At 38.0% G+C, this 12,647-nt stretch overlaps 1 protein-coding gene across 8 annotated transcripts in view; it reads right to left on the bottom strand.

Moving 5' to 3' along the window:
• clip1a (CAP-GLY domain containing linker protein 1a) overlaps positions 1-12,647 on the bottom strand; it is a 166,035-nt gene that overhangs the window by 74,340 nt on the left and 79,048 nt on the right. For all 8 annotated transcript variants that reach the window (XM_041202209.1, XM_041202213.1, XM_041202212.1 and 5 more), the window contains 5 exons: positions 10,019-10,135; positions 9,269-9,326; positions 5,655-5,738; positions 952-1,108; positions 425-590 (listed from right to left, as the gene is read on the bottom strand). In XM_041202209.1, coding sequence (XP_041058143.1) covers positions 425-590; positions 952-1,108; positions 5,655-5,738; positions 9,269-9,326; positions 10,019-10,135 — 582 coding nt within the window. The remainder of the gene's footprint in view (positions 1-424; positions 591-951; positions 1,109-5,654; positions 5,739-9,268; positions 9,327-10,018; positions 10,136-12,647) is intronic.

Consider the following 12,647-nt stretch of genomic DNA (forward strand, 5'->3'; position numbering starts at 1 on the left):
ACTTTAAAAGTGGGAAATAGTTTGCCAGCATGTTGTGTTCTTTCATGCATTTGTCTGATTTTTCACATCTGAAATAATTTATAATGCTGCACATTTGAGGTGGGATTTACAACAACACAAAAGATGTCACATTCTAATTAGCCTCTCATTCACAAAGTATGGAGACATCCTTTATTTACACTTGATAAATCTGAACTGTACAAATTTAAAACATAATTATGCAATAACTGCATGAAATATTAGTGGATGGGTTTTGTGGAAAAATCATTAAAGGATAAGATGGTTAACTTGCACTTTTATAAGTAAACATTCAAAATTCTGCATAGACTGCACTTTCTTTTTTAGGGAGGGGGGTCATAAAATTTTGTCATTAGAAGTTTATTCATAGCTGGTGCTAAAGCTACAGCTGAATGGTTGCTCGTACCAGGTCTGTCATTTTCTCCAGCATTGCTTTAAGCTCAAGCTGATGTTTCTGTAGCTCCTCCTGCTGAGTCTGTTCTGTTTTACATGTGAGTTGCTCCAAATTTTCCTGTAAACGGGCAATCTTTTCATTGGATTGATGATACAGAGCTTGAAGTTCATCCTGCTTCCTAAAGAAAAAAGAAAAAACTATTATTTGATGAATCTCCAAATAGTTATATAGAGCAGCAAGAGAAATGTCTAAAGGAAATGGAGAAGACACATAAAAAAAAACAATGCAGAAAATGTGATCCTAATGTCAGCAAAAGTGTTCTCAATTTCCAGTTTCGTCCCTCACATTATTGGTCATTATGTACAAGTCTGGTTATACAATTTTTATCCACTGCAACCCGCATGTAACAGGATTGATTATAGTTTTCTCTTAGACATTAGAATACAGACTTAACAAATCGAGAATAAATCATTTGTTCAAGATCAATAACCAATCACAATAATCTCACGCAAGCAATCACACAAAATTTAACAAGGTACCTTTCTTTTTCTTTCAGCTCTTCATTCATCTTTGTGAGCTGAGCAGAGTTATCCCCTGAAGATTTCATCATCTCAGAGATGGTGTTCTCAAGTTTGGATTTATCCTGAGCTAGTTGTTCAGCCTTTTCCTCTTCAACTTTTATTTTTCTTTCCACGGCTGATGAAAGCAGAATACATCACACAGGACAACATAAGCAACAAAAAGTACAAAGTGTAAAAAACGTTGCAAAGAAAGTTATAAAATATCTTTCAAGATTCAAAATATCCCAAAGGAAGGCTCAGGTGTTCAAATATTTCTGGAAAAGAGAAGACTTACAAAAATGCTGTACTTGTTCAGAATGCTACCACATTAGTACCTGTTAGCCATGCATAAATGCCCTTTTAACGCCATTATTAAACATCTGAGCCGTATTGGTATTGTGTAAATTCTTAATACGTAGGAGGTTGCATAAACATTTATACGCTGTAATTTAATTTTATCAATAATTTATTCAATTTGAAAGTCTGTCCCTTTAGTTTAATTCAAGTTAATTCAATTCAGGATTTAGTAACAGCAATTATAAACTTAGGAGGAGGGGATCCTGCCTAAACAAATCTCCTGTACTTCTTTGAGGAGGTTATAGTTCAATTGTATAATTGAACTCTATATGGTACAGTTTATTTTGACTTTCAGAAAACTTTTGACAATGTTTCCTTGGAAAGCCTCAACTTCTGCAGAGTTCTCCTTGACAGCCCCACTGCCTCCATAATCTACAGCTCACTCAAAATGTTACAACCACTAAGACAACTAAGTCCCACATCAGTTCTTAACTGAACCTTTATGCCCTCTGGATCAATAACTTAGCCTGTTTGCTTTTAAATCCTTCAATGCCCCATATCGTGTCCTACCTTAGTGCTCTCCTCCAGCCCTCAAACCATAAGAGCCGGCTCTTCTACCTTATTCGCTGGTGGTGACTGTAAGTCACTATGCTCCTACCCTTAGTATCTCCTTCCACCTTGCAATCTCCTGCTGTGCTTTCAAAAGCATTCTAAAAATGCCACTTTTCTGAATCTTTGCATTTCTCCTCTCCCTCCTTCTCAAGAGCCTTTTCTGTTTCTGCCTTGCAAAGTACATAGAGATCTGCCAGTCCTATTAGTCAAAGAAACCAAAATCAAAGATGAAAGGAGACAAATAACTTCAATATTCTACTTGCAGATAAAACTGTGTCAGAGCATTGGGAGGCATTCAAGGAGGAAATAGCAAGGCAAATTTCCTTGGAGGACTACAAGGCAAATATGTTCCAATAAAGGTCAAAGGCGGAGGGGGGGGAATCAAGTCCGGAGAACCCAGGATATCAAGGGGCATAAATGTTAGGATTAAGGAAAAAAGAGAAGCTTATGGCAGATACCGAGGGCTCAATATGGCAGAGTCCTTAGAGGAGTGTAAAAAGTGCAGAAGGGACCTTAAAAAGGAAATTAGGAAAGCTAAGAGAGTGCATGAGAAAGCATTGGTGGGCAGAGTAAAGGAAAAGCCAAACGGCTTTAAATACGTAAATAGCAAGAGAATAACTAGGGTAAGAGTAGGGCCAGTTAGGGACCGTAGAGGCAATGTGTGTGTGGACCCGGAAGACGTGGGTGCAGTCCTCAATGAATACTTTGTGTTGGGCTTCATAATGGAAAAGGACGATGCAGATATAGACATCAGGGCGGAGGACTGTGAAATATTAGAGGAAATTAACAGAGAGAGAGAGAGAGAGAGAGAGGAGGTACTAGAGGGTTTAGCGGCCTTAAGAGTGGATAAATCTGCAGGCCCGGATGAGATGTATCCTAGGTTGTTGAAAGGGGCAAGGGAAGAGATATCAGGGGCCCTGGCAGTAATTTTCAAATCCTCTCTGGCCACAGGTGAGGTGCCAGAGGACTGCTAACGTTGAACCATTATTAGAAAAGGGAGGAAGGGATAGACCAGGAAATTACAGACCAGTCAGTCTAACCTTGGTGGTGCGGAAGTTACTAGAAAGAATTCTGAGGGACAGAATATATCTGCACTTGGAGAGATAGGGATTAATCAGGGATGGTCAGCATGGATTTTTTAAGGGAAGGTCGTGTTTGACAAATCTGATCGAATTTTTTGAGAAGGTAACCAGGGGTGCTGATGAAGTCAATGCATTTGATGTGGTCTACATGGACTTTAGCACGGCTTTTGATAAGGTCCCTCATGGCAGACTGATCAAGAAAGTAAGAGTCCATGGGATCCAAGGCAAAGTGGCACACTGGATCCAAAATTGGCTGAGAAGCAGGAAGCAGAGGGTGATGATACAGGGATGTTTCTGTGACTGGAAGTATGTTTCCAGTGGGGATCCGCAGGGCTGGGTGCTGGGGCCCTTGCTGTTTGTGGTGTACATAAATGATTTGGACTTAAATGTAGGGGGTATGATCAGAAGTTCACGGATGTCACAAGAATTGGTGGGGTGGTAAACAGTGAGGAGTATAGCCGTAAACTGCAAGAGGATATCAATGGACTGGTCAGGTGGGCAGAGCAGTGGCAAATGGAATTCAACCCAGAAAAGTGTGAGGTAATGCATTTGGGGAGGGCTAACGCAATGAATGGTAGGACCCTGGAAAGCACTGTAGATCAGAGGAACCTTGGTGTGCATATTCATAGATCCCTGAAGGTAGCAGGGCAGGTGGATAAGGTGATTAAGAAGGCACATGGGATACTTGCCTTTATTAGCCAAGACATAGAATACAAGAGGTTGTGCTAGAATATAAAACGCTGGTGAGGCCACAACTGGAGTACTGTGTGCAGCTCAGGTCACCACATTATAGGAAGGATGTGATTGCACTGGAGAGGGTGCAGAGGAGATTTACCAGGATGCTGCTTGAGCTGGAGGATCTGAGCTATAAGGAAAGATGGATAGGCTGGGGCTGTTTTCCCTGGAGCAGTGAAGTTTGAGAGGGGATCTGACAAAGGTATATAAGATTATGAGGGGCATAAATAGGGTGGATAGGAAGGCACTTTTTCCATTAGTAGAGGGGTCAATAACTAGGGGGCATAGATTTAAGGTAAGAGGTAGAAGGCTGAGAGGGGAGTTGAGGAGAAATTTTTTCACCTAGAGGGTGGTGGGAGTCTGGAACTCACTGCCTGAAAGGGTAGTTGAGTCAGAAACTCTCGTAACATTTAAGTAGTATTTAGATACTCACTTGTGCTGCCATAGCCTTCAGGGCTATGGGCCAAGTGCAGAAAAATAGGATTAGTGCAGTCAGATCTTTGTTGATTGGCACAGACACGATGGGCCAAATGGCCCCCTTCTGTGCTGTAGACGTCTATGAGTCTATGTCTATAATATGCAATCAATGTCAGGTTACCATGGTGGACTGTGCAGTGGTTTCATGTTGAAGTCTCAGCATCAGCTGACAGTAAGGATGATTACTGGGTGATTACTCCTACACTGAATATTAAGAATGTTCAATCATTTAGACACATGGGCAAGATTCACAATTGGGACGCTGGATGGATCACTTGATGTAGCTGCAAATTAGATCTGGGGAAATGGAAACGTAAATAGTCTCCCAAAAGGTTCTGCCAGTTAAAATGATATAAGATCATGACTGATGGTGGCAAATTATTTTCACCATCCCTGGTACAAAGGTAGTTTTATTTTGTGCCTTCCTATGTGTGTATGTGTATTTTTTAAAAATCTCTGAACAATTCTATATCTGAAAAGTTCATGAAATTGAAGAAAGTGATTGATAATCCCGCCTAAGTAATTGAATAACTAAATTCAGAGCAGAGATGCTCACTTTACATGAGAAAAATACTAATTTGAATCAAACTTAGCTTTAGTAAACTTCACAATGTGACAAAAGTATAATAATTTTTTTTTGTTTATTGTGAAGTAGGTTTATGGGGTATGTATAGGTGGTTCTGTCTGTGGGATTTAATTACATTTGGAGTCAAGTAGACCGCAAGCTTGAAATCATCAAAAGAAGCTCGGTGTAGAAATGTGCACGACATGTTAATAAGTAAACATGGATGCTGGCTGAGCATGTAAGGTGTGAAGGGAATTTACATTTTTAGATAAATGAATGGATTGTTTGGATTTCAAAGGGATCTTAGTTTGTTTACAACTAGCCAGGTAAGCAAGGCTAAGTTTATTTTTCCCAAAGGTTACTGACAATATTGGCAACATGAAAGTTTTAATATTATGAGGAAAATACAATTTCAAAGACATATGGGACAATAGAATTTATATATTAGAGAGAAATATATACAAAGGGGAAAGAAAAACTATGTAAGGGAAGCCATGTAAGATCTAACAGGAGCGTGTGAAACAGTCTTCAAGAAGCCTCTAGCCATTTGTGCATAAGTCTGCTATCTAAAGTAACTGAAGTTGGGGCAAAGCCATTTGGAATTCCACTGTCAAGCGGGTATTGTGTTAATTTGCTGGTTTTGTTTAAAATCTAAAATCTATTTTGGACTGTTGCCTTAAAGGGGGTGTATAACTGGGAGTCAGGTCAATTAAGAATTTTAGGAGTTATTATATTAGTAAGTAATTGTAATCTTATGCATGTGCTTGAAATCGTTTACTTTGTTAATAAATATTTTAATTTAATTTTAAAAAATCTCTAAAAGTCTTGGTGGACTCATTACTTCTAAATTCAGTGCACACATCATCTTGTAATAAATACAAATTGCAAAACCATCATAACAGCAAATTGCTCACCAGAAAGTTGAGATTTTAGCTCCACTAATTCAGATGAAAGTGAAGTGTTCCGCTCCTCTTTCATATTCAGTTCAGCAAGTGTATCTAATTATGAAAATGGAATATTAAGAAAATATGTTAATATTCTTAAGATCAGGGGATAAAATTTTCAATCACGTTGTTAAACAGTATTCTGCCCAAAAGGTTAAAGAATAGCCAATATTCTTTCAAAAGCATCCAATGATATCTGTACATTAACTTTACCAGATTGCCAAACATGTTGGTTATTCATGCTCACTCAACTGGCCATCTTCATGTGTGAGCCTACACAATTAAGAGTCAGCAGGACAATCTCAGCCAAACATGGTGTTAATGCCCACACATTACAACATGCAGTTACTAGTGATCAGCAACCGAATCCTGTCTATTTTCTGCTCCCCAGCACACAGGATCACAGAAATGTGTAATATGAGCCCCAAAATCTATATCCTTTTCTTCTCTACAAAAGTTGTGATGTCTCATCTCACTTTTGTGCTCACTCACCATAAATAGTCCTCCTTTTCAAGTCACTGTTTAATTCTCTTTTATATGCCCCATTTCAAAAATGATTCTGCATTCTCACCACCTCTTACAAAAATATATATTTTTTAATTGTCCTTTTAATTCATTTTGTGTGCTCCCTCTTGTTACTGTCTCGCAGACCACAGGAAACAACTTTAAAACAGACCTTCAGAAACATGAAAACCCCTATTAAGTAGCCCCTTCACCTTTTCAGCACTTGCAAAAAAAACACTAATCAATTAAGCCTCTCTCAATAACTAACTGTACATCCCAAATAACATCCTAGTGAATCTACAGTGCACCTTTTCTGTTACTTTTATATCTTTCTCACAACGTTATGTCCAAAACTACAACAATATTATAACACCCAGCTGAACCAAGATCTTGGAAAGTTCAGTATTTCCTCCTTGACTTTGTGTTCTATAACTCAACATACGACTCAAAGGTTCCATTGTCACTCTAAGTGGCCTTATATTTTCAACATGTCACCCCCTAAATGGCCTACGTAGCTTAAGACCTTCACTGATCACTTCCTTATATCACTCTTCCCCCACATTCACTTTTTCTTTCCTACCTTTCTTAATTCTGTATTCACCTTTGGAGAAAACTCTCTCTCAATGCACTTACAGCTGCACTTTCAAAATCACAAAGGCCTTTGGCTCTTCATTCACCATAACATTTCAGCAGCTACCAATCTGCTCAACTACATCCTTAGCTCCATCTTTTATGCCCTTGTCCCCATTAAAACCATTACTTTCTTATCCTGGCCATTCCTCACAGATAGTCTTCACCTATGCTCCCTTAATCCAAGGGACACAGACTTGAATGGATATGATGGACAACTGGTTCAGCCAGATACTGTCAGATCTGGTTGGATCACAAAGTGCCATCAGGTCCTGCCCTCTTCTGCTAAAACTGTTCACCATTCCAGGATCATCCCAGAATGTACAGATAACTCCCACCTTCTGTTCTCTACTGCCATCTTCTTAAACCCCTCTCCTCTATCTTCTCCATCCTCATCTCCAACAATAAGCAAGAAAAGATCATGGACTTCTTTGTCATTAAGATTGTGACCATCCAATTAGCTGCCTCTGCCACTTCCCTTCCTTCCCCTCGTTCACCATGGCAAGCTTCCTGTAAAGGTCCCCCTCCCCTTGTCCTGAACCTGTATCTTTGTTTAGTTTCTCTCCTTTCCCTTCTCAGGTGATATCATCCAAAAGCATGTTAGTTTCCAAATGTACACTGACAACACGCAGCTCTACCTCGCCACCACCTTTCTTGACATCTCCACTGTCTCTAAATTGTAAGACGCTTGTCTGACATCCAGTAGTGACCGAGCAGAAATTTCATCGAACTAAATATTATGAAGACCTGAGCTATTGTTTTCGGTCCTACCACAAGCTCCGCTCCCTCGTCACCAACTCCATCCCTCTTCCAGACAACTGTCTTGAGGCTGAATCCGACCTTTTGCAACCTTGGTGTCATATTTAACCTCAAGATGAGCTTCTGACCATATTTCTACAACAGCATTAAGACCGTCCATTCCCAACCTTCGTAACATTTCCCAACTCCAACCCGCCTCATCTTAGTGGCTCCTCAAATTCTCATCGATGCCTTAGCTACCTTGAGACTTGACTATCTAACTAGCTTCCAACATTCTACCCTCCTGATACTTCACTGGATCACAGAATTCAGCCTGTTGGCAGTGGCTCTCCGAATAAACAATTCACCTACTGCAATTCTCCTGCCTTCTCCCGATAACCATGCACATTCTTCATTTTTCAGATAATAATCCAATTCCCTCTTGGATGCTTCGATTGAACCTGCCTCCACCACACTCTCAGAGGCAGTGCTTTCTAGATCTTAACTGCGTGAAAATGTTTCTGACATCTTTGTTACTCTGTCACGAAACTATCCTATTTTTCATAATATTATTGGGGAATATTATAAAGTGGGTTTATGTTTGTGTGTGTGGGGAGGTTCTGTCTGACTAATTAGAGACGGATAGACTGCAAGGTTGAAACTATCAAAAGAGTAAGAGGGCATGTGAAATGCTAATGAATGAACTAGGGTAAAGTCTCAGCAGATAGGGTGTAAATGAAATTTGCATTTCAAGGTAAATGAAGAGGTTTTCAAAGAGACATGGTAAGATGTTTACAACTAAAAAGATAAATAAGGCTCTGGAATTCCCTCCTTAAATCTTTCTTCCTTCTTCTAAGATGCTGCTTAAAAGCTACCTCTTTGATCAAGTTTTTGGTCATCTGCCCTAATATCTCCTAATGTGGCTTGATATCAAATTCTACCTGATAATACTCCTGTGATGTGCCTTGGGAAATTTTACTTTTTAAAAGTGCTATATAAATACAAGTTCCTTCACTGTTACTGGGTCAAAATCCTGAAACTCCCTTCCTAACAGCACTGTGTGTGAACCTATACCACATGGGCAGCATCAGTTCAAGAAAGTGGCTCACCACCACCTTCTCAAGGGCAGTGAGGGATGGGCAATAAGTGCAGGCCTAGCTAGCGATGCCCACATCCCAAGTACAAATAAATAATAAGAAAGGTTGCTGTTGTTTTTGTAATACATATAAAGGTCCTTCTACTCACCCATTAAAATTGTACAACATTTGGTACACATTCTTACACTTTTCTTGCTTTCCAAATGTGTTTCACATTTTCGGCCTTGAACTTCATTTACCACCAACCTGTCGATTCTGCTAGCATACATTAGCCTGCAGTCTTTTGTGGTTTTCATCTCAATTTGCCATATCCTAAAACCCAATGTTGTTGGCAAATTTTGATAGCGTTCCTTTAAGTCCCAAGTTCAAATATTATGCAAATAGTAGTCTCAACACAGACCTCTGTAGAACATCACTTGCCACATCTTTCCAACTGAGATACTTTCATTTAACCCAACTGTTTACTTTCTGCCCTCCAACCATCTCTTTATTCATCTGACCACATCATCTTTAATTCTACATACCAATAACTTTGCTGAAAATATCTTACGCAATACCTTAAATTCAAACAGGGAGATCTTTTATAATATTTTCTTTTGAATATGTTTAATTAACCTTGTATAGTCTGCTGTAGTTTCTGCTGCGTCTCCGATGTGTTGTCAAGTTTTTCTTTCTGAAAGTAAGCACACTACATATCAAAAGAAAACCTTCAAGTCATTTTATCCCAGGTCAATAAAGTAATGGCATTTCCTCATTGCTCAAGTTTAGCAGAGGGTTTTAAAAAACGGAAATTACAAATGTGTAAAACATATTTCATACAGTAATACTTAAAATAAGGATGTTGTGATATTAAGTTTCTACTTCCTATTTAGGCACCACAAAATACCTGAACGTCCAGGGAGCGTTATTTTCATCTATCTTGACAACATACTTTCTCTAATAAGTTACTGGTCATATTGAAATATTGTTACTACTTTTCACTTACCACATCCATTAAATTTGAAGGGACAGAGCCAGAACAAAATGCTGAAGTAGTTGTAAGATTTTTAAGAATCAGGTTTACATTTTATTCTTAAGAAATTTATCATTGTGAAAAAGATTCTCAAACACTGCTAAAGAATAATGTAATTATTAAACCATTATAAACTATTAAACTTGTCAATTCTTTGCATGTCCTCAATAAGCATGACCACAACTAGCAACTAACAACTAACTAAGAAACTAACAGTTGAAACATTTCAGCTGATGATTACCCACATTTCACAGGGTTTACAGGCAAACTGGGACCTACCTTTTATACAGTGTCTCATCCTTATTTCAAACAGGCTTTTTCAGACAAAAGATGAAGTGCAATGAGTCACTTACCATGGACTGCAGCTGCTGTTCCAAAATTTGCTTATCCTGGCTCATTACAGCCAAGTTTTGTTCCAGATTAGTAACTGACTGATCTCGTTCCTTAAGCTGTTTGGTCAAATCAGTAACCTAATAACAAGCATGCAAATTCATTGCAAAAATAAAAGTAAAAGGGATGAATGCGTTGAAACAGCAGAAATCAAGTATAAACTCAAAAGAGATGAAATACAAAATTAAAGCTACAATATACAAAACAATTGTTTGAAATTTTAGTGCTGAGTCCAATTTGAGTTGTTTGAACAAGACAAAAACACATAAGACATGAATTAAAACATATGTGTGCTCATATATTATTAAACTGTTCCAAATGATTTATTGTTTATTGTAAATTTCAGTTTCTGAGGCTCAGGGGTATCCTTAACAACTAAGGCAGAGTGGTTAGCTTTTATATAACAATTTGAGAATGATGTACACTGATCAACAGAAAGAAAGAAAGAAACGTGGGATAAATGTTCAAGGCCAATTTACCCGAAACTTGCTGTATTTTAACATTCTTTCTTGAATACTGCAGCTTTAATTTGGCAGAATAAACTAATATAAACTTAAGCAGAAACTTGTATCTTCATTTTAAGCAAAATTAACAAAACAGGAGAATAAATCAATAAATTACAGGCAAACATATGAAATGAAACAATTTGGCAATGAAGAGAGTCAGAGTTTAACACATAGCACAAACATTCAATAACGGGGCAAAATATAATGGAACCATATCCGGAAACATCTCATCCCTCCCAATTTAGAGCTTTTTAGGCCAACTGAAATATTTTGATATCTATATTCTTGTAGTCAGAAGAATTGAGTGGTGTTACTCAAAATTAACTGACAAAACAATTCCACTGAAAATAAATTAGGAAAGCAACTAATTATTCTGCTTTTAAATAACATGAATTTATGGCAATAATTTTGTTTTTTTCTGATAACTACAAAATAGATATTCAAAAGTTGCTATAACTAAAGGAAAAAAATCTTCAAAAATGTCTAATAGTGGCTGCCCATATTGCAGTAATGTCATTGTTGAGAATTTTGGAATTGTTCACATTTACCATATCTATACATGTATCTCTATCACCTTCAGCTATCTAAATAAGCAGTCATTTATGTAGGAAAGAAATAATGCAATCGGAAATTTATTGAGACAATTATGTTGTTACAGACACATGAACATAGATAAGTTCAATGTTTCATTTACATGTTAACACTAATATCAAACCTATAACTGCAAGTACATGTAGGTTTATGTGCTTTTTTTTCTTAATATATTTATGATCCATGAAAGGCCAAGAAGCAATGCATGGTTGTTAATTTGGTCAATGTAAGAGATCTTGCTAAATGTAAAAGTTTGGCTGGAATATGTAAAGGCTAATGCAGTGTTGAGATTAGAGGAACTGCTGACCTTAGACTGGTCAAGCTTGGAAAGAAATGTTTGGCACATACTGACCAGAGACAAGCAGGAGGGGTCAGATGCTATGGATTTGGCAGAAGCAGAGGGAAATGAGCAACATTAGTTAAAAATGTGATCTTTGAGATTCCTGAGAAAGGCAGTAGAACCAGGAGTCACCCCCATCTAGAATTTTAGGTATGTACAAGCATACTAAGAGCTCATGGATAGACAATGAAATAATTACTAAAAAGGACATGTTTAATAATTAATCTGTAGTTTAGCCACATTTAATGATTAGAGGATCAAGGTATTTTAATCAAAGATATTCAGTGTAATAATGGTCATTGTGGGACACTATTACACTGTAAGAGCATTGAAGAGGCAATCTTATCAAACAGGTGGAAACGCACCACCAAGGCTGAATCTAGGCTGGTGCAAAGCTGTACTTTTGTTTTAATGCATAGTCCCTTAAAAAGAAGTAATTACTTTCTTTCAAAATTTATAACAAATTTACGTACCCTTGTTACCTTAGCTTTAACACACTGGTTATCCTTATGCACTACTTTAGAACATACATTAGCAACATACTGAAAATCACCTGCCTTAATGGAAATTCTACAAGATACCAATACACCAATTATGCATTTGGGATGATGGGCCCAGAAATTAATCATTAGTACGCTGTCACCACATTTTCTCATCTCAAATAAGCAGATACCAAGAATACCTTGAGGCACCCTGCCACCTCAGGAGAAAACCAGAAAGCTTAGTGAAATAATGGAAAAAACTAATATGAGAGGGACATCCCACAGTTAAAGCACCTTAAGGAGCTAGTTAGGGGATAACAGGAAATTATATCAGAAGATGACCATCACCTTTAAGAAGCCAATCAGAGACTGATCATGTGCTGCCATAACCAATGACAGCTCAGAAATGCTACTGATCATGTACATGGCTGGGTCTAAAAGAGCGAGCTCTTGGGACCTTTTGGTGCACTGCTCAAAGACAACAAGCAGGAAGTACAAAGACTACAGTCAACAGAATGCAACAAGAGACACTGCCACAGTCAACTGGAGGATCACGAGCCAGTGTTCCAGAGTGAACTGTCTATATTACTGCCTTTGTTAAGCATCACATTTGTACTTATTGTGATTAACTTAGTACATTCTGTGAAGCTTGTGATATACCACTCATACGCAG

Source organism: Carcharodon carcharias, chromosome 13 (genome assembly GCF_017639515.1).
Source record: "Carcharodon carcharias isolate sCarCar2 chromosome 13, sCarCar2.pri, whole genome shotgun sequence".
Classification (NCBI taxonomy): Eukaryota; Metazoa; Chordata; class Chondrichthyes; order Lamniformes; family Lamnidae; genus Carcharodon; species Carcharodon carcharias.